Source organism: Chelonoidis abingdonii, chromosome 2 (assembly GCF_003597395.2).
Source record: "Chelonoidis abingdonii isolate Lonesome George chromosome 2, CheloAbing_2.0, whole genome shotgun sequence".
Taxonomy (NCBI): Eukaryota; Metazoa; Chordata; order Testudines; family Testudinidae; genus Chelonoidis; species Chelonoidis abingdonii.
In genome coordinates this window covers 64316391-64336427 of record NC_133770.1, presented here as the reverse complement: position 1 = coordinate 64336427, position 20037 = coordinate 64316391, and the positions used below count along the sequence as shown (strand labels likewise).

The following is a 20037-nucleotide window of genomic DNA, read 5'->3' as shown; positions in this document are numbered from 1 at the left end:
TAGACAAACACCTGTCAGGGATGGTCTAGGTTTATTCAGCCCTGCCTCAGCATGGAGGGGTCTAACACTACGGTTCTATGATTCTGTGACTATTCCTCCTCCGCTTCTGAGATTTACACTTTGAGCTCTATTAGCAGCATTCCTGATGGGTACAAGTCTCTTGGTGGTTTGCAGCAATAGAGGATGCTTCTTAAGATAATCAGGCTCTTGTCCACTAATGGCTTTAAAGCTTAGGGCCAAGATCTGGAGTCAAACTGAGGCAGTGGAGTGAGTAGAACACTGGTGTGATTTACCCCTTTTCTTAAAACTGGCTACTGTATAGTATTCGAGTAGGTCTCAATGTATCGTTCAGTGCCAGGTGTTAAGTTACAATAGTCTAACCTGGAGGTGAATTGTGTGCTCATTGGCTGGATGGATTGCAATAACTGGATTGTGGAAAAAAGCGTTTCTAATCTTCGGTGTGTTCCCTGTGTGTCCAGAACCCATGGGTCATCCATAAAACACACACACTCTGTACCACCTGAGTGATTGGAGAGTAGCTTCTCTCAATGGACGACAAAGTTCATGTCCCAAATAACTCCTTGAGTGGTTCCCTGCTCCTAAAAGCATTACATCTATATTACGTGAGTTAAGAGTGAGCCAGCGGTTTTCATCCATGTGGTGATTTCAGACATGGAATATGTGGGTCAGTGTGGTGGGAAGCGTTGTCTTTATAGGCATTGCAGTCTTAAAGGACGTCTCATCTAGGAGAGCCCAGTACCATGCTGAAATGTACTTCAGCTTAACTCCAGTAGGAACACTACCAAGTTTTAGGGATGTCTGAGTGCCCCTAAGAATCCTATCCCCCCTGTCTCCTGGACTCTCTTATCAGGTAGGGATGGACACTAAGGCCTGGTCTACACCACGACTTTAGGTCGAATTTAGCAGCGTTACCTCAATTTAACCCTGGACCGGTCCACACAATGAAGTCCTTTTTTTCGACTTAAAGGACTCTTTAAATCGATTTCTTTATTCCACCTCTGATGAGGGGATTAGCGCTGAAATCGGCCTTGCCTGGTTGAATTTGGGATAGTGCGGATACAATTTGACGGTATTGGCGTCTGGGAGCTATCCTAGAGTGCTCCATTGTGACTGTTCTGCACAGCGCTCTCAACTCAGATCCACTGGCAAGGTAGACAGGAAAAAGCCCACAAACTTTTGAATTTCATTTCCTGTTTGGCCAGCGTGTTTGCAGAGCTTATCAGCATGATGTGCACATTGCCGGGGCACATTGACTGGTCCACTGGTCCGTACTTTGTGAGAAGCGTATAACCATGTCCCTCTCATCACTGCGCTGCCATCACCTCCTCGTCTGGTTTTGCACGAAGCAATTGTCTGTCATTGCTCTGAAGGAGGGAGGGGCGACTGATGACACGGCTTACAGGGAATTAAAATCAACAAAGGGAGTGGCTTTGCATCTAGGAGAAACACAAACAACTGTCACACAGAATGGCCCCCTCAAGGACTGAATTCAAAACCCTGGGTTTGGCAGGTCGTTGATTTCACAAAACGAATCGTTCTTGTTTTGATCCATCTATCTTGTGCATATTAGGCTGGCAGCAGACGGTGAAGTACGACTGCTAGCCATCGTCATTTCCTGTGTGCTTGGCAGAAGATGCTGCAGTACGACTGCTAGCCATCATCTCCTCCTGGGTGCTCGCCAGAAGATGGGAATGACCTGGCTGAGTCACTTCCATGTCTGCCCAGGCGCCCCTGACCGACCTCACCAAGGTCGGCTAAAAGAGCACCCAGGAATACGACGACAATGGCTACCAATCATAATGCACCGTCTGCTGCCAAAAAGCAATGAGCTGCTGCTGTGTAGCAGTGCAGTCGCAAGTCTGTCAGCACTCAGGAGGCGTACGGTGACGGTGAGCTGAGCGGGCTCCATGCTTGCTGTGGTATGGCGCCTGCTCAGGTAACCCAGGAAAAAAGGCGCAAAATGATTGTCTGCCGTTGCTTTCACGGAGGGAGGGAGAGGGGGGCCTGACGACATGTACCCAGAACCACCCGTGACGCTGTTTTGCCCCATTGGGCATTGGGATCTCAACCCAGAATTCCAATGGGCAACAGAGACTGCAGGACCACAGTGCAACGCTCCAGAAGTCAGTGCTAGCCTCAGTACTATGGATGCACATCGCCAACTTAATGCACTTAGAGCATTTTGTGGGGTGGGGGACACAATCGACTGTATAAAAACAATTTCTAAAAAACTGACTTCTATAAATTTGACCTAATTTTGTAGGGTAGACATACCCTAAGATTTTGTCTCCAGGGTGGGGCTTCTCTGCAGTTGAAGTTAGAGGTGAACAGCATCCTTACTTTAATTTTTTTCTTGACGGCATTGAGCATTGAAATCAGTTTTATGCCTTCGGTCCTTACCCTGAAATTACAGAATACTAGCAGATAATTTTAGAATTGGAGGATAAAACATAAATCAGTTATTTATAAACTAGAAAGCTGGGAAACAGCTGACCTGGGTTCTAGCTTGTTAGTCTCCATTGGCTTCATCATTTTATCTAATATAGTAAGTTGTGACCCAGGAGGTATTTACAAGGAGGTTATAAAACTCAGTGTATGGCACAATGAGCCTGTGTAGCAAAATCTTAAATAAGCTTTTCTTAATGAGCCTCTTGTTTCCAATGAAGGTTTTAACATTAAATGTGCATGGTGGGGGATAAACTCGGGCTCTTTTAACCACTGTCAAAAGCTTATTTTGTATTAATGCATTAACTCTTACTGGAATATCTTCCAGGATACTAGGCTTAATGTTAGTTTCCCCTTGCTGCAAACTTTTATTACTAAATAAATAAAAACATTTACTATAGCTGTAGGCCAGTGTAATTCTTCAAAGCGTGTTGAAAAAGTGTGGTTTATGTTTTGGTTTTGGGTCTGGTAGGGGTTGAATAAAACAGTTCATCAGTTTCTGATGAAGTTTAGAGCATTCTGAAGACCAAGTGAGTCACTTATGTTGAAAAATATAAATCTGCTTTGCCTTAGTGGAGGTGATTGTGATTGTGGGGGAGGGGAAATGGCAGAAAAGAGCTTTTTAATATAGTGCCTATTGCACACAGATTCTGTTCCATTAAGTGGATTTGCTCTGTATATTTTTTTTAAAAATAGTATGCTAGGTTGGAGCCAAACACATTGGATGGGACTGTTTCAGGCAGTCTTAAAATAGTTTCGAACTATTTTCCTCATAACTAAAAACTGACCTTGGTTGGGAGTGAGTAATGTGACCTGGTGATTTTGAAATGGATGCCTCATCCTAAAATAATTGTGCTCCAGCACATGTAGGGTAAATAAACCGTATATTGGAGATACGTAACAGAGGTATAACACAGAGAAGGTCCAATTCCTTACCCTTGGCAGTATGGCAAAAATCCCATATACTTCAGTAGCTGCAAGACTGGGTCTTAAAAGATATATAAATTGTAACCTGAATGTTGTAATAGACTGCACCAGTATTGAGAGGAGATACGGTAAATAAAAATTCTTCACACCAATATCTCTGGGAGGTTTCACAACAAGGTTGTGAGTAACAGTGAAATGCTGAAGTTAGTAAGAGGAACAGAAATGGCAAAAAAAAAAAAAAGAAAAGAAAAGTCATGCTTCCGAATAGAGACGGGTGGCTGCTAGAACTCTACATGTGACTGAGAAAGTTGTGACAGCTGAACCTCACCTCAGTAACCTCAGGAGCAGATAATTGCAGAGTATATAATTTATATATACACAAATCTGACAAAATTCCAAATCAGAACCATGTCCTGCTCTCTTACATTTGCAGGGAATCTGACCAGTCCTTGTGGCTTTTGTGTCTTTCCTCCCCGCCCCCACCTTCTCTATTTTCACAATATCTTCTCCAGTTTTCCCCCGTTTCCTTCTTGCCTGGTCTTTAGCTCTACACTTCTTAGAGCCTTCTCACTTTTGAGGTCTTCATGGGAGCGATTCACTATTACCCCTACTAGATTTTTAGGGGAGGTAGTGACTACTCCTCTTCCCATCCATATTTCTGTGTTAGTATACCAGTCGTCTTCAGCTGTTCCTCGATGCAAGGATGATGTCTGCCAAGGGGGTTCACTGATGAGTTTTTAAGTGGCTGAGGAGTCCAATTTTTCTGTCTCATCTGTTCTCCTTAAAGTGATCTGTGGCTTGGTGTACGGCAAGGCCTAGACAACAAGAATTGCATTTTGGGACTAACAACAAGTATTTTTGCTATAAATTGGGGATGTATCAGTTGGAAGTGACAGAGGAGGACGACGACCTGGATATATTGGTTGATCACAGGATGACTATGAGCTGTCAGCGTGATGCAGACGTGAAAAAGGCTAATGTAGTCCTGGGTTGCATCAGGCAAGGCTTTCCCAGTAGAGACAGGGAAGTATTAATGCCATTATATAAAGCACTGGTGAGACCTTATCTGGAATACTGTGTGCAATTTCTGGTCTCCCATGTTTAAGAAAGATGAACTCAAGCTGGAGCAGGTGCAGAGAAGGGCTACCAAGATGGTCTGAGGAATGGAAAACCTGTCTTGTGAGAGGAGACTCAAAGAGCTTGTCTTGTTTGCCTAATCAAAAGAGAGCAGATGGGAGATATAATTGTTCTCTAGAAATACATCAAGGAGATAAATACCAGGAGAGGGAAAGGAGTGATTTAGAGGTTAAGCGCCAGTGTGGACGCACGAACAAATGGATATTAATGAGCCATCAACAAGTTTAGGCTTGAAATTAGATGAAGATTTCTAACGATCAGGGGAGTGAAGTTCTGGAACAGCCTTCCAAGGGGAGTAGTAGGGGCAAAAAAAAAACTAACTGGCTTCAAGACGACCTGCTAAGTTAATGGAGGCGATGGTATGATGAGACTGCCTACAATGGTATATAACCAATCTGTCACTGCTAGCAGCAATTATTTCCAGTGGCTGGTGATGGGACATTAGATGAGAAGAGCTCTGAGTTACTCCAGAGAATTCTTTCCAAGGTGTCTGGGTGCTGGGTCTTGCCGACGTTCTGTGGGTCTAACTGATCACCATATTTGGGGTTGGGAAGGAATTTTCCCTCAGGTCAGATTGGCAGAGACCTTGAGGGTTTTTCACCCTCCTCTGTAGCATGGGGCATGGGTCACTTGCAGGTTTAAACTAGAGTAAATGGTGGATTCTCTGAAACTTGAAGTCTTGAAATCACGATTTTAAGACTTCAGTAACTCAGCCAGAGTTGATGGGTCTATTACAGGAATGAATGGGTGAGGTTCTGTGGCCTGCAGAGTGCAGGAGGTCAGACTAGATCAGGGATTCCCAAACTGTAGAATATGTCCCCATGGGGGTATATGAGACATCTTGGTCGGGAGGGGAGGTATGCAGGAGAAATTGTGTAATGGAGAGTTTTATTTATTTATTATTTTATTTATCGCATTTTCACAATAGGCTATTCAGATGAAGGTTTAAAACTCTGTGAGAACTTGTTACATGAAATACAGTAGTTAATTTACTTCAAGATGTACCAGTGAGAACACAGAGACACTGACGTACAGAGCTCTCACCTCCAAGCACTGTACAGTGTGGGTTCAGTTGCCCAGCAATTGCCCAGTCTAAGTGTGCTCAGAACTGAGTCAGGGTTTTTTTATTTTCATTGTTATACATCACACTGTAACTATATCTATAGATAACAGTGAAATATGGCCAGATGGCTAAAGACGGGTAGCATTCAGAAGAAGATGCAAAACTATTCTGGCCTTTTAGTTAAGAAGGGCGGGAACACTGAATCTTAGACTGCATACAGTGGAGAATGATTTCACTGAATTTAGTTCTCATGGTATATTTGTAAGACTAGGAATTTAATTGTGATGCCATCTCGAGGCTAGAGAGTCCTGAAAAACAGCACGACTAAGTGTTATGGCACTGATGAAACTGAATGATGATTAAATTCCTAGTTTGAAAGATTGTCCAAGAATTCCAGTAATTTGCACAGGTAATGATGTTGGGTGGCCTAGTCATCACACTATGTGCTTATGCATTTCCAGTGGAGGACAGTCTTCCCATCAGTACAAGGATAGTTGGTGTGGGGAAGTAGTAAAAATTCAATTTGACTCTGATGTTCCCCTGTCTTATTTGCCCTACGGTCAGACCTTGCAAGGGGAGCAAGAAAACCCCCATCATTTTGACATCTGTGCTTAAAAGAAACAAAACAACCTTCCCCATCCCCCACCAAACAACAACTTCTTAATTTATTTATGTTGTAGACTAAAATGACTGGTTAGAAGAAATTAAATGGAAATGCTTCTCTCAAATATGATACCTGATGGTAAGATATCTTTTATATAACTGCAGAGTGGAATTTGAAAAATACTGATAAATTATCAGAGGGGTAGCCACATTAGTCTGGATCTGTAAAAGCAGCAGAGAATCCTGTGGCACCTTATAGACTAACAGACGTTTTGGAGCATGAGCTTTCGTGGGGGGTGATGAAGTGGGTGTTCACCCACGAAAGCTCATGCTTCAAAACGTCTGTTAGTCTATAAGGTGCCACAGGATTCTCTGCTGCTTTTACTGATAAATTAGATCGCTCATTACAGATGTCTCTTTCTCCTCCCCTAGATTCTATTATTATTCATCGAGCACCCATATATATTCTAGGGCACCTCACAAAACTAGTTAACTTGTTCCTGCTTTGAAAAGTTTGCAATCTAAATTTAACATGAGATGAGTGAGGGTTGTAAACAGATATGAATAGGGAGGGAGGAGAGGCAGGACAAGAGTGATATACGACACTGTTACTCAGTAGGGCATGTAGTTATCATGATCATTCATTACCTTGGTTCATTTTGTTGCCCATCCTTCACTTATAAGTGAGATGACAGAAGTGAGGTTTTAGTAGTGAATTGGATTTAGCAGAGAAGTAGTTTGGCAAACACGTTTGAGGAGGAACAGTTGTGCAGACATGGGGCAACGTGACAAGGAGGGTATGGAAATGCTTATTAAAGAAGGGACTGAAGTTGGTATCACTGGCAAGGCAGGGAGGGTGAGGGAAGTACTTAAGAGATCAGATTGGAGATGTAAGTAGGGGCTGCATGCATGATGGAAGGCCTTTAAAGCAACATCAAGGAGTTTGCGTTTGATTTGAACCGCAATGCAGAGCCAATTAGATCACTCAAAGAAGTGCTGGAGGCGAATTGTTGAAACAACTTAATTCATGGGAGAGATGATTTTGGCAGTGACATTTTGGATGGATTGGAGTGGGGGCAGATTGGTATTCAAAGAGACCAGAAAATTGGAGAAGGCAGTAGTTGAGACGAAATATAGTGAGGATAAGAAGTGTGCCATTTGGGTTGGAAAAAGAGGATTGCTTTTAAACTGGGTCCATTTCATGTAGTACTTTTATAGCAGTGGTTCTCAGCCAGGGGTATGCAGAGCTCTTCCAGGGTGTACATTAACTCACTAGATATTTGCATAGTTTTACAACACGCTACATAAAAAAAAAAAACTAGCCAAGGTCAGTAAAAACTAAAATTTCGTACACACGATTACTTGTTTATAGTGCTCTATATAGTATACACTGAAATGTAAGTACAATATTTATATTCCAATTGATTTATTTTATAATTATATGGTAAAATGAGAAAGTAAGCAATTTATAATAGTCTGCTGTGACACTTTTTTGTATTTTTATGTCTGATTTTGAAAGCAAGTGGTTTTTAAGTGAAATGAAACACAGGGGTATACAAGACAAATCAGACTCCTGAATGGGGTACAATAGTCTGGAAAGGTTGAGAACCACTGCTTTACAGGAATAGAACTAAAAATGCTGATTTCTTTCCACAAATCGATACTGCTTCAGAACTACCCATCTTTCCCAAAGAGGAGATCAGATGAATAGTTACATCAGTGACTCCAAGTTACTTTTTTAATTACTGGAAGGATTAATGATGAGTGAGTGGCATTACCATGAGATCTTTCATGGGATCTGATGTCATATTGAAAGAGGGAGTTCTATTTCCTGTAAGTGATTTAACATGTAGTTATCTTACTGCTGATTTAAATTGAAATAAGTCATTTAAAATTCCAGTTACCCATGTGCCTGTGAAGAAAAACATGTTAAGTTATGTGTCATAGTTATCGGAAACAAGTGGCAGAGTTTATTTTCATTCTAAATATGTCTATTTTTATACTCTTTACCTGGTCCTTAGAGCCGTGCCTAGAAGAGTGTCTTCTTTCCACCCCTAGATTATAGTTGGCTTGTGTTTTATCAAGAATGGAAAAGAAAAACTTGAAACAAGCATGTTCTTTGAGTGCTTGGTCATGGTGATTCCATTCTAAGTATACGCATGCCCGCACATGTGGTCGTCAGAGATTTTTGCCTTAGTGATATCCGGAGGGTTGGCTGTGGTGCCCCCTTGAGTGCCACGCTCATGCATCAATATAGCAGACACCGCTGGCCCTACACCCTCTCAGGTCCTTCGTAGCACCCATGGTGGTTAGTTGAAGCACCTTTCTTTGCATAGCAAGGGCTACTGGTTTTGTCTCTTCTGACTCTGAGCCTTAGGGCCTTGTAAATAGTTGTTTACGGTAGTTAGTGTCAAGTAATTAAGTGTAGTTAGAAGTTAGAGTCCCAGTGGGGACTTCGCCTCAGGTACGGCATGCCCTGATCTCTGAGGTTTAAGCCCTGTGCAGACTGTAACAGGCCTATGCCTGTAAGTGACCCCCCAGCAGCTGCCTCAAGTGCTTGGGGGCATCATATGTGAAGACAAGTGTTGTATCTGTAAAAAAAAAAAAAAAATTTGTCCTGGAACTCAGAAAGAGCCGAATATTCGTTTGAGGACTCTCCTTATGGAGGCTGCCTTCTGTCCGGCTTCCAAGTCGTCCCGCCAAGATTTGACTCCTACTGCCTTGGTCCCCTCCACCAAGCTCCTCCTGGCACTGCTCCCCATCACCAGTTCCCAGAAAGAAAACAAAAAAGCATGGCTCCCCGGCACCGGACAAGAAAGGCCATGGGCCATCGGGCAAATGACCCAGTTCAGGCTTCCCAGCCACTCCAGAGCCATGCGGACCCATAGCCCCTTAAAGGATCCACCACTGACTCCCAGGAGTGGCAGGGGACCCAAATTTGTCGTGACATCGACGCCTTCCCAAGTTTCCCTGTTGCTGAGAGAGCAGAGGCCTGCACCTGTGCCGCTGGCACCACACATGCTGCAGGAGGCGGCAAAGGTTCTCTATGAGGGCAAGCCACCTGCTAAGACTCCCCAGGGGCAGTGGAGCGCTGCTGATCCCCCAAGCCAAGGCCGTGCTGTCCATCTCCACATCACAGATCTCCAGCGTCGCAGCTCAGGCCCTCTTGGGCTCACCCTCACCGGCACCATGTTCACAGTCTCTGCCATCTTGACATGGATCACTAGGGGGAGGCACCAGCACTCTTCACCCTCTGGCCGGTCATCCTCTTGGCGCAGATCTCCGTCACCTGCCCTGCGGGGGTGCTTCCCATTGCAGTACTGGTCCCCTCCAGCCCCGGCACTGATCCCCCTCCAAGCACTTGTCTCCAACAGTGACAGTTAGCAGGAAGACATAGGCGGCAGTGGCCCCGACATGGTCACCGATAAAGGATTCCTCCAACATGGCAGGGCAATTTAGCCCCTTGCTGATACTCCATCGCCATGATTGGGCACCTGAGACTGTCGGCATCCATGCTGCTGCCTTGGCAGCATGGCCAGTGCTGGTGATGATGATGCCACCTTCACGCCGCTCATTTGCCGGCGCCTCGGGCTTGGTGCATGAAGCATGCTCAGAGGTCGGGGTAGAGGAGCCCACTCTAAAATCCCCACTCCCCCATGGGGGTTGATGCCCTGGGTCCTCCCCCCCCCCTACCCCCACGGTACAGTTGTCCTCATCCCCAGACAAGGCAGTCGCAGGATCGTCGAAAGTCAGCCTGCCAGACGATTTTAAGGAACACCAGGCCTTGCTTCGACAAGTGGCTGAGAACTTGGGCCTTGAGATGGAGGAGCTGGCAGAACAGGTGGACATCTTGTTCAGTCTGTTCTCTAGCTCTACCCCGCCCGTGTTGCAGTACCATTGCATGGCAAGGTCCTGAAAATTATTAAGGTCCTCTGGCAAACCCCGTCGTCCATCCTCTCCACTTCCAAAAGGGCCGAAAAGAAGTACTTCGTCCTGGCCAAGGGGTTTGAGTACCTTTATAACCACCCACATCGAGGCTCACTGGTCATCTCTGTGGCCAACAAGGACAAGCAGGGCAGGCCAGTTCAACTCCCAAATATAAAAAGGCCAAAAGACTCTACCTTTTCAGGATAAAAATTTATTTAACAGCCAGCCTACAATTCTGGGGGTGAACCACCAGGCACTTTTGGTCAGCTATAACTTCAACTTATGAACTTCCTCCGTAAGTTCAAGGAGTCCCTCCCTCGAGGTTTGGCTCAGGAATTTGGCCTCCTGGTGGAGGAGGGTACTGTGGCAGCGAGATGCTCTCTCCAAATGGCGTGGGACACAACAGACTCAGCATCTAGGGTGGTCCCTTGTAGTAGTCATGAGGCGCAGCTCTTGGCTTCAGACTGCTGGCCTATCTAGGGTGACCAGATCACCCAGGTCAAATATTGGGATGCAGGGGGGCAGGGTGGGGGCAGAGGGGGGAAAAAAAGGTGGCAGAGCAAAAAAAAAAATAAAAAAAAATCCCCCACCCCCAATTCTTCCTCCCTCCGCAAGCGGTGGAGGGAGGCCCGAGAGACTCAGGGGAGCACAGGGCCGGGATGAGTGAGAGTCCAGCCTGACCCCAAGCAGGCAGGACTCGGGCACGGTACCTGGAGGGAGAGTAGGGGGTGGCCTGCGGGACCAGGCGATGGGTGTTCTCCCCACCTGGTCAGCGGGACTCGGGAGCAGCCGCTGCTGCAGCTCCCACTGGTGTAGGGGGAGGAAGCGGCTGCTGGCCAAGCTCGGCGTCTGTGGTTCTGGCACCCACGAACTCACCAAGCCCAGGCCTGCTGCGGGGACCCAGCACAGATGCTGCGCGCGCCCAGCCCCTGGCCAGTCGCGTCTGGGCTGGCTGTCCAGCTGGTGCAATCCTGCGAGCGGCCCCGGAGTGGGAGCAGCAGGCCCCAGCCCCCCCATCCCGCTCGGGTCTCGCAGGGGAACGAACGGGGCTGGACTGCCGATGCCTCCGTTGCGGGATTGCACCAGCTGGGCAGCCAGCACAGATATGACTGGCCAGGGGCTGGGCGCAACATCCGCGCTGCTGGGTCCCTGCAGCAGGCCCAGGCTCAGGGGGTTCGGGCCCAGGCTCCAAAGCCACAGCCACCGAGCACCACGTGCTTGGCCACTTCCTCCCCCCGCGGCAGTGGGAGCTGCAGCAGCGGCTGCTCCCAAGTCCCACTGCCCAGGTGGGGAGAACAGACGCCGCCTGGCCCCGCAGGCCGCCCCCCTACTCTCCCGAGTCCTGCCTGCTCGGGGCCAGGCCGGACTCTCTCTCACCGCAACACCACGCTTCCCTGCGTCTCCTGGGAATGGCGTGCTTGGCAAGAGGCAGGGATTTGGGGAGGGAGCTGAGGGGGCAGGGATGGGGGCGGGGATTTGAGGAGGGATCCAATGGGGGAAAGAGGGGGCAGGGGAGGGCACGAGTCCTTCTGGGCTCCGGAGCCTTTGCTTGTTTGTCCAGTGTCCCGACCTAACATTGGTCGGGACGTGGGACAAACAAGCAAATATCAGGACAGTCCCGATAAAATCGGGACGTCTGGTCACCCTAGGCCTATCCCAAGAGACGCAGACCTTGATCCAGGACCTTCCATTTGATGGGAATGGACTTTGCAGAGCAGATGGATGCAAGACTGCATAGATTAAAAGGACACTTGGGCCACCCTTCGTTCGCTGGGTATGCATATGCTGCAGTCTGCAAGGATGCAGTTCCAGCTGCCCCATCACCAAGGCCTTGGCAGCCTCGTCAAGGGTCTTCAAGGAGAAGGGATAGAGACACAAGCTTTAGTCGTTACCATCCTTCTTCCTCCCACTCACCCATGCAGCCCACCTTGGCAAAGCATCCTAGGGGCCAGAAGTGATCATTTTGAAGGTGTGCTCGAGAGGAACACCCCCAGTCAACTCCCAGGATCCACCTTGTTCTTTCCTCGACCATCCTCGTCCCTACTATTTGTCCTGGTCACAGGTCACCTCGGACTGCTGGGTGCTGGACATAGTATCTCAGGGCTATACCCTGCAATTTTCAGCTGCCCCTCCAACCCATTTCCTTCCCCGCCTCAGCCCTCCATCCCTCTTCAGGGACCCTTCTCACGAGCAACTCCTTGTTCAAGAGGTCGAGGACCTCCTGCATCTAGGGGCTGTGGAGGAGGTTCCTTGGGAAATGAAAGGAAAGGGGTTCTATTCCCACTACTTCCTAATCCTGAAAGCAAAAGGGGTCTCAACAAGTCTCTCAGGAGACTGAAGTTTCACATGGTCTCCGTGGCTTCCATCATCCCCTTCCTGGATCCAAGAGACTGGCACGCCACCGTCGACTTGAAGGACGCTTATTTCTATATCTCTGTATTCCAAGGTCACAGGCGTTTCCTCCATTTAATAGTGGGCGGACGCCTTTTTCAATCCATAGCATTGCCCTTTGGCATCTCATGGGCCCCAAGGGTGTTCACAAAATGCATGGTGCCAGTGGCTGCTTACGTGAGACGTTGAGGGGTCCAGGTCTTCCTGTATCTCGATGACTGGCTCATCAAAGGCAGGTCTCAGGAACAAGTGCAGAGGAGCCTTGATCTAGTGTGTTCCACTTTCTGCAACCTGGGCCTGTTTAATAAAGGAGAAAAAATCCACCTTAAGGCTGGTGCGATGAATAGAGTTCATTGGGGCAATTCTCGACCCCACCTGAGCCAGATCCTTTCTTCTGGAAGCGCGTTTTCAGACCATGGCTCTCACCTGTCTGTGTTTTTTGAGCCACATGCACGCCCATGGTCAGTCATGCCCAGCTCCATCTTCGACCTCTGCAAGTGTAGCTGACTTTGGTCTACATCCTGAACAGGCATGACCTAGACCAGATAGTCAGGGTGCCAGAGTATATCTGGGAGTCCCTGAATTGGTGGGTGGACCCTGGGTCGGTGTTTGAGGGAGTTCCCTTCTCAGCCCCGTCCCCGTCGCTGACCCTAGTCTCCAGTGTTTCAGAGCTGTGCAGGGGAGCCCACCTAGGTGAACTAAACAACCAGGGCCATTAGTTGCAGGACAGTCTGGCCCTCCATATCAACGACAGGGAGCTCAGAGCGGTTTGCCTGGCCTGCCAGGCTTTCTTGCCCCACCTGAAGGGCAAGGTGGTGCAGATCCTGACAGACAACACTGCCACAATGAATTACATCAATAGGCCAGGCAGAACTAGGTTGTCAGCCCTTTGCCAAGAAACTCTCAGCCTTTGGGATTTTTGTATGTGGCATGCCGTTCGTCTGGTAGCCACGCACCTGCCGGGAACCAAGAACATATTAATAGATCACCTCAGCAGGACCTTCTCATCTTGCCATGAGTGGTCGCTCTATCTGGAGGTGGTCAGCATAATCTTCCAGAGGTGGGGGACACCCCAGCTGAACCTGTTCACATCCTAGCAGAACAGGAAATGCCATGTGTTCTGTTCGTTCCGGGGGATGGACAGGCACCCCGTATCAGACGCCTTTCTACTCCTGTGGTTGGGCGGGTGGGGTTCAGAGGTACGCCTTCCCACCAGTGCCATTAATTCACAGGGTCCTTGTGAAGATCAAGCAGGACAGGGTGAAGATTATCCTAATAGTTTCCATGTGACCGCACCAGCGCTGATTCAGCACATTGCTGAACCATTCTGGAGCTGCTCCGTAGCAGCTTCTCCTCTGGCTGGACCTGCTGCCACAGAACCATGACAGCCTTCTGCACCCAAACTTGGAGGCGTTGCACTTGACAGTGTGGCTACTGCATGGCTGAATGTGGATGAACGGGAATGCTCAGCCCATATTCAGCAGGTCTTGCTGGGTAGCAGGAAACCCTACACGAAAATGACTTATCTGGCAAAATGGAAAAGATTCATGTGCTGGGCCTCGGAATGGAGCATCCTAACAGAGCAGGGCTCACGGAAGGAGATCCTGGATTACCTGCTACACCTCAAACTCCAAGGTTTGTCCCTGTCATCGATTAAGGTCCACCTGGCTGCTATCGTGGCTTTCCACCATCTGTTCCAAGGCAGTTTGATCTTCACTCATGACGTGACAGCCTGGTTTTTGATAGGTCTGGAGTGTTTTTACCCACACGTCTGGGATTCCTTCCCTCCTTGGGACCTGAATCTCATGCTGTCGAGGCTCATAAAGCTGCCAGCTTCCTGTTCTCTCCTGCTTCTCTCCTGGCTGCAGTAATGTCAGCCCACAGAGTGTCCGAGATCAGGACACTCACTTTGGAGCTGCCCTATACGGTTGTCTTCTTTAAGGATAAAGTCCAGTTGTAACCACACCCACCGTTTCTGCCCAAGGTCATTTTGTAGTTTCATACTGGCTAGGACATATACTTACCCATCTTCTTTCCAAAGCCTCAAACGTCAGATGAGGAGCACAGGCTACACACTCTGGATGTCAGAAGGGCACTGGCCTTCTATTTAGATAGAACAAAGCTGTCCTGTAAGTCATCTGAGTTCATTGTGGTGGCAGACAGAATGAAAGGTCACTCAGTGTCAGCCAGGAGGATTTCATCTTGGATTACAGCCTGCATCCATTACTGTTATGAGCTGGCGAAGGTGCCTCCGCCGGCGATCATGATGGCACACTCGACTAGGGCACAAGCATTCTCCGCAGCCTTCCTGGCACAGGTACCAATCCAAGAGATCTGTAGGGCTGCTTACCTGGTCATCTGTCCACACATTCATCTCTCATTATGTGCTTACCCAGCAAGCTCAAGTCAACGCTGACTTTGGCAGAGCAGTTCTGCAAGACCATGAACTCTGAGCCTACCTCCATTGACGCTGCTTGTGAGTCACCTAGAATGGAATTGACATGAGTAAGCACTTGAAGAGGAAAAAATGGTTACCTTTTGTAACTGCTGCTGTTTGAGATGTGTTGCTGATGTCTGATATCCTGTAATGAGATGGGATGGTCCTTACGATTTCAGAAACTCTTAACCTTGCATTTAATTTAGAAACTCTTAATCTTGCATTTAATTTACTGTTTTGGGACTGCTGCCAAGACTCCAACTGTTACATAATCTTACAGATGAGGGCTCACTGGTGCTTTTAAAGTTGGTTATTTATCATTCCAGATCACTCCTACACAAAGGAAGCTGTAAAATGTATGTAACTCTAAGGCTTGTTATGCAATTTGTGTGTCAAGGTCAGTGTAACTTACCTTCAAAATTAAACAAAAAGGAAATCTAGAAATAGTTCATTTATTTAACCTTCAGTCCATTTAGTTTTGCACACTTGCAAGAGTTTAATCTGCCCAGTCATAAACTGGAAAAACACCAAGGTAGAGCTGATAGCCAAAAATGAAACATCCCTTTAAAAAAAAACAAAACTCTCAATTATGGTCTTAAAATAGAAATGTTAACATCACAATTTTTTTTTAAGACTGAAAGAATCATTTTGGGCTTGAATTGTTCTTTCATATACAGTTGGATTTCATGATCGTCATTAAACATTTAAATTTAACAGGGCATCAAAGATTTCTCTCATTTCCATGCATGTCTGCTCCTTACCTCTTTCCTGTCATCTGATTCATAATGTTCAAAAACATTCATGTCATATTATTTCTTTCCCCCTTCTCCACAGCAACAGCCTGAGTCCGAAACTGTTCATCTGTTTATCCCAGCCTTGGCGGTAGGAGCCATTATTGGCAAGCAGGGACAGCACATCAAACAACTTTCTCGTTTTGCAGGCGCATCTATTAAGGTACTATTAACTTGACAAGATTTCTGTCTATTCCATATGATACTTCCAGCAAGTTTTCACAAGTAATATTCCAGTGAATCTGTATTATCTGTCTCCCCGCACTTCTCACATTGAGTTATGTGATAAATAGTATATTTGTTTATAAATTAAGTTTTAAATACCCAGAGAGAGAACATAATTAGAATCATGTATTCAGACCTCTCTTGAGGTGTGAAATATAAGCTATAAAGAAAGCTGCCTTGGTGGTCTCAACTTAGATAAAGCCTTTAGCCAAGTGTTAATGATGTGTTCAGGGCTTCCTTGCCACATTGTTAAGGCAAAAAACAGTACCTGTAAACTTTCTCTTTTAATAACAAATAAGTAAGGAAAACCTTTAACTACTGTGCTTTGTCTCCGGGTGCCCAAAAAGTATCAGTCTGAGATATTAAGCTCTGGTGGCTCCACTCTGAAGTACTGATGGTTGGAAAATCCGTGCTGTGTATGCTAGGCTCCTGTGGCTGAGCCCATTATTGATCACCGGGTTTAACTGACATGATGGCTAAAAGAACCAGAAGCTGCTGGATCCTTGTCTGCACTCAAGATAGGCCCAGTTCAACAATCTGTGAATCTAGCTGCACAAATGCTGACCCTGAATGTAGACAAGGGCGAGTGCATGTACCAGAGGAACTAGTCCGGGGATAAAGCGTGACTTAGTTCAGTCAAGACAATCCTGGCTCACCTGTGCACACCTGTAGGGTTGGCATCAATGCAGCTCTGTCAGTTAATGTGCTGGTGCTATTTGGCCTCCCACCAGTTCTGACATGGAGGCTGTCAGGGCTGATTCCTCACTCTGGCACTTTGAGTGCAGAAGGTTGGGGCCCACAAGGATTCTAAAAATTAATACTGGCCATGCTAGGCTTGTATTAAACTCCCAAGGTTACAGCTTCTCTCTGACTTTGGATGGGTAGATGCTGCTACCACCTAAATTCAGAAAAACCCTTTGAAATCAGAAAGGCGCACTTGGAAATTCCTCCCCCACCCCCAAAGACCTGAGAAAGAAAAACAAAAGGGGTTGATATGGGACATTGAGTGAGTTTGTCTATAAAGCCAGTTAGTTTGATTCAATGCATTATAAAATGTATCCGGAAGGAGGGCTATCTGGGCTCTATGGTGTAATGTACTTTTATAGAGCAATATTAGAGGTGAAGCTGGTCACAAATAGCAAGGAGTCTCTAGTTTTTCTCACACAGCAAATTGAAATGCTCTGATAAGGAATGATTATATTTCTCATGTTGACCATGGTGGTTTTGTTTCCTTGTGTAAAAATATTGCCTCTCCAATCTCCGTTGACAAGCACAGATGCCAGTGAGTACTTTACAGACCTCTACTCTAGCTTCATCCTGTATTGTAAGAAGTTTCTTGTCCAAAAGTAATTCTGACAACCCTGCTTTCTCTCTCTGGACCCAGAGGGCCCTGAATGTGGAAGACCTAGTGCAAAGTTTGAGGTAACTCTGTAGGAGTTATGGAACTCCTGCTTGAGTACAGCTCTACAGGGACTCATGTAGGCCCCATTTCACAGTGCGTGGAGGGATGAGCTGGTGCTGTTTTCCTCATCTCATTTCTGTATGTGTCACCGCGTTAGTGGCAGCTACTACAGCCACAGAGTTGCAGCTTTGATGGACGGATCCCTGCAGTTCTCCACTGCATCTAGCCAATACTCTTGGCTTGTGTAGAGATGAGGTTTTGACCTAACTTTTGGTAGTATATCTGTTTTAAAGTGCAGATTGGGTGCAGCTGGATTCCTGTTCTTCACGTGCCACAAGTTCTCATTCTGTCACATAAATCAACCAAATGTTATTCTCTTGTTCTCAATTTACTTATTACCACTTCCCCAGCAACTAGGGGTTTGGGAGTCAGGCAGCTGTGGAATCTGTGGGGTTGTGTGCATGCAGTCATTGGGTTGAGACACATCCAGAGGTAGGGGCCTGTCTTGTTCTACAGTGCTCTTTAAACAGGCATCAGATTTTCGAAGAACAGGGACTGAGCATCCCTGAACTGGGGAGCAGGAGTCAGGTAAGAGTGAGGAAGTCCCTAAATTTTCAGAAGCAAGAGAGGCTTGCACCAGAAGGTGAAAATTTGCATATTTTTAAAAATGATCCAGAAATCATGCTGCATATAAATCGTGGTTATGACATGCTACATGGAGCCCAGATTTTCTTTATTTGGTAAAAATAAACACACACCATAACGATGGGCTAAATTTATTGCCCCACTTAAAACTTCTGAATAATAACATCCTGTATTTTAACATATGCGTCCCTTAAAAATCTTTGTTCTAATATTTGAGCAAAGTAATATGTTCTGAATTATGAAACAACCTGTTCAATCTTACCTAAGAGTTTAAGGAACACTTGAGTAATTTTTAGACGGACAAACTAGAAATATGATTTTTGATTTTTTGTATGCAGGAATTAGGACAGGGGTTGGCAACCTTTCAGAAGTGCTGTGCCGAGTCTTCGTTTATTCACTTTAATTTAAGGTTTTGCATGCCGCTAATACATCTTAATGTTTTTTAGAAGGTCTCTCTCTATAAGTCTATATATTATATAACTAAACTAGTGTTGTATTGTAAAATAAACAAGGTTTTCAAAATGTTTAAGAAGCTTCATTTAAAATTAAATTAAAATGTCCGCTCAGCTCGCTGCTGGTCTGGGGTTCTGTTCACCTAGGCTGGCAGAGGGCTGAGCGAGGCCTGCGGCTGGGACCCTGGCTGGCAAGGGTCTGTCAGCCAGAGCCCAAGACCAGCAGCAGGCTGTGTGGGGCCGGGACCCAGAGGGCTGGGGGCAGAGGGCTGAAGTCAGGGCTGGGGGTGGGGTATGTGAGGGGGTGTAGGTGTCAGGGCAGAGGGGCGGCTGGGTATGGGTGGAGGTGCTGGTATCAGGGCTAGGGTTGTGGGGGGGGAAATGAAGGAGTCAAGCAGAGGGCTGGGTATGTATGAGGGAGGTACAGGGCTCAGGGCAGGGGCCTGGGGTGTGTGCGGGGCTCAGGGCAGAGGGTGGGGGGGGTCAGGGCTCAGGGGAGAGGGCTGGGTGACTGCCCCCCTAAGAACTCCCAACCCTGCTCCTCCTTGTCCCCTGACTACCCTGTCCTGGGACCCCGCCCCCAGCTACCCCCCAGGACCCTACCCCCTATCTAAGCCTCCCTGGTCCTTGTCCTCAGACTGGACCCTATCCCCTACCTGTTCCCTGACTGCCCGACCCTTATCCACACCTCCGTCCCCAGCCAGACCTCCAGGACTCCCATGCCTATCCAACCGCTCCCTGTCCCGACAAGACCCTCAGAACTCCCGACCTATCCAACCCCCCCAACTCCTTGCCTGCGCCAACCCCACTCCACACTCCTGCCAGGATCCCCAGAAATCCCAACTCATACAACCCCCCTGCTCCTTGTCCCCTGACCACCCCCTCCAGAGATCTCCCCCCCAACTGACCCCCTGGACCCTTCTTGCTCCCAGTCCCCTGATTGCCCTGACCCCTTTCCCACCTCGCCCCCTCACAAACCCCAGGACTCCCATGCCCCATCCAACCCCCCCTGCTCCCTGACTGCCCCCTCCAGAGACCCCTGCCCTGGGACTCCACCTCTTCATCCAACCCACCCTGCTCCATGTCCCCTGACTGCCCCCACCCCATATCCAACTCCCTAGGCCTGGGCCCTTTATCTTGAGCTCCACGCAGACCCAGACACGCTGCCCCGCGGGAGCGTGCAGCCCTGACCCTCAGAGCGCTGCATGCGGCGGCAGGGCTCCAGGGGAGGGGCTGGCAGCTTGCTGTGCTCGGCCGGCACTCCAGCCCCAGAGCGTGGACCCTGCGAGTTGCCGTGCCGAGAGAGTGGGGCCATTTGCCCATCCCGTGCGCACGGCTATGCGTCTGGTCCCTGCTCCCGCTGGAGGAGCAGAGGAGAGCAGGCGAGGCTGGGCAGGATTTTTAATGGCATGCTGGAGTCCGGGCAGGCCCCAGCGTGCCATTAAAATTTGGCTCACGTGCCGTCTTTGGCACGCGTCCTATAGGTTGCTGACCCCTGAATTAGGATATCCCTCCGTATATGGCTTTCTGGGCCTGTCTGAGCTCTGTTCAGGATGGTGTGCATGTATATG

The 20037-nt window shown here is 47.6% G+C and overlaps 1 protein-coding gene across 1 annotated transcript in view; it reads left to right on the top strand.

Annotated features, from left to right (window-relative positions):
- IGF2BP3 (insulin like growth factor 2 mRNA binding protein 3) overlaps positions 1 to 20037 on the top strand; it is a 174656-nt gene that overhangs the window by 141510 nt on the left and 13109 nt on the right. Inside the window, exon 11 of the mRNA XM_032773880.2 lies at positions 15786 to 15905. Coding sequence (XP_032629771.1) covers positions 15786 to 15905 — 120 coding nt within the window. The remainder of the gene's footprint in view (positions 1 to 15785; positions 15906 to 20037) is intronic.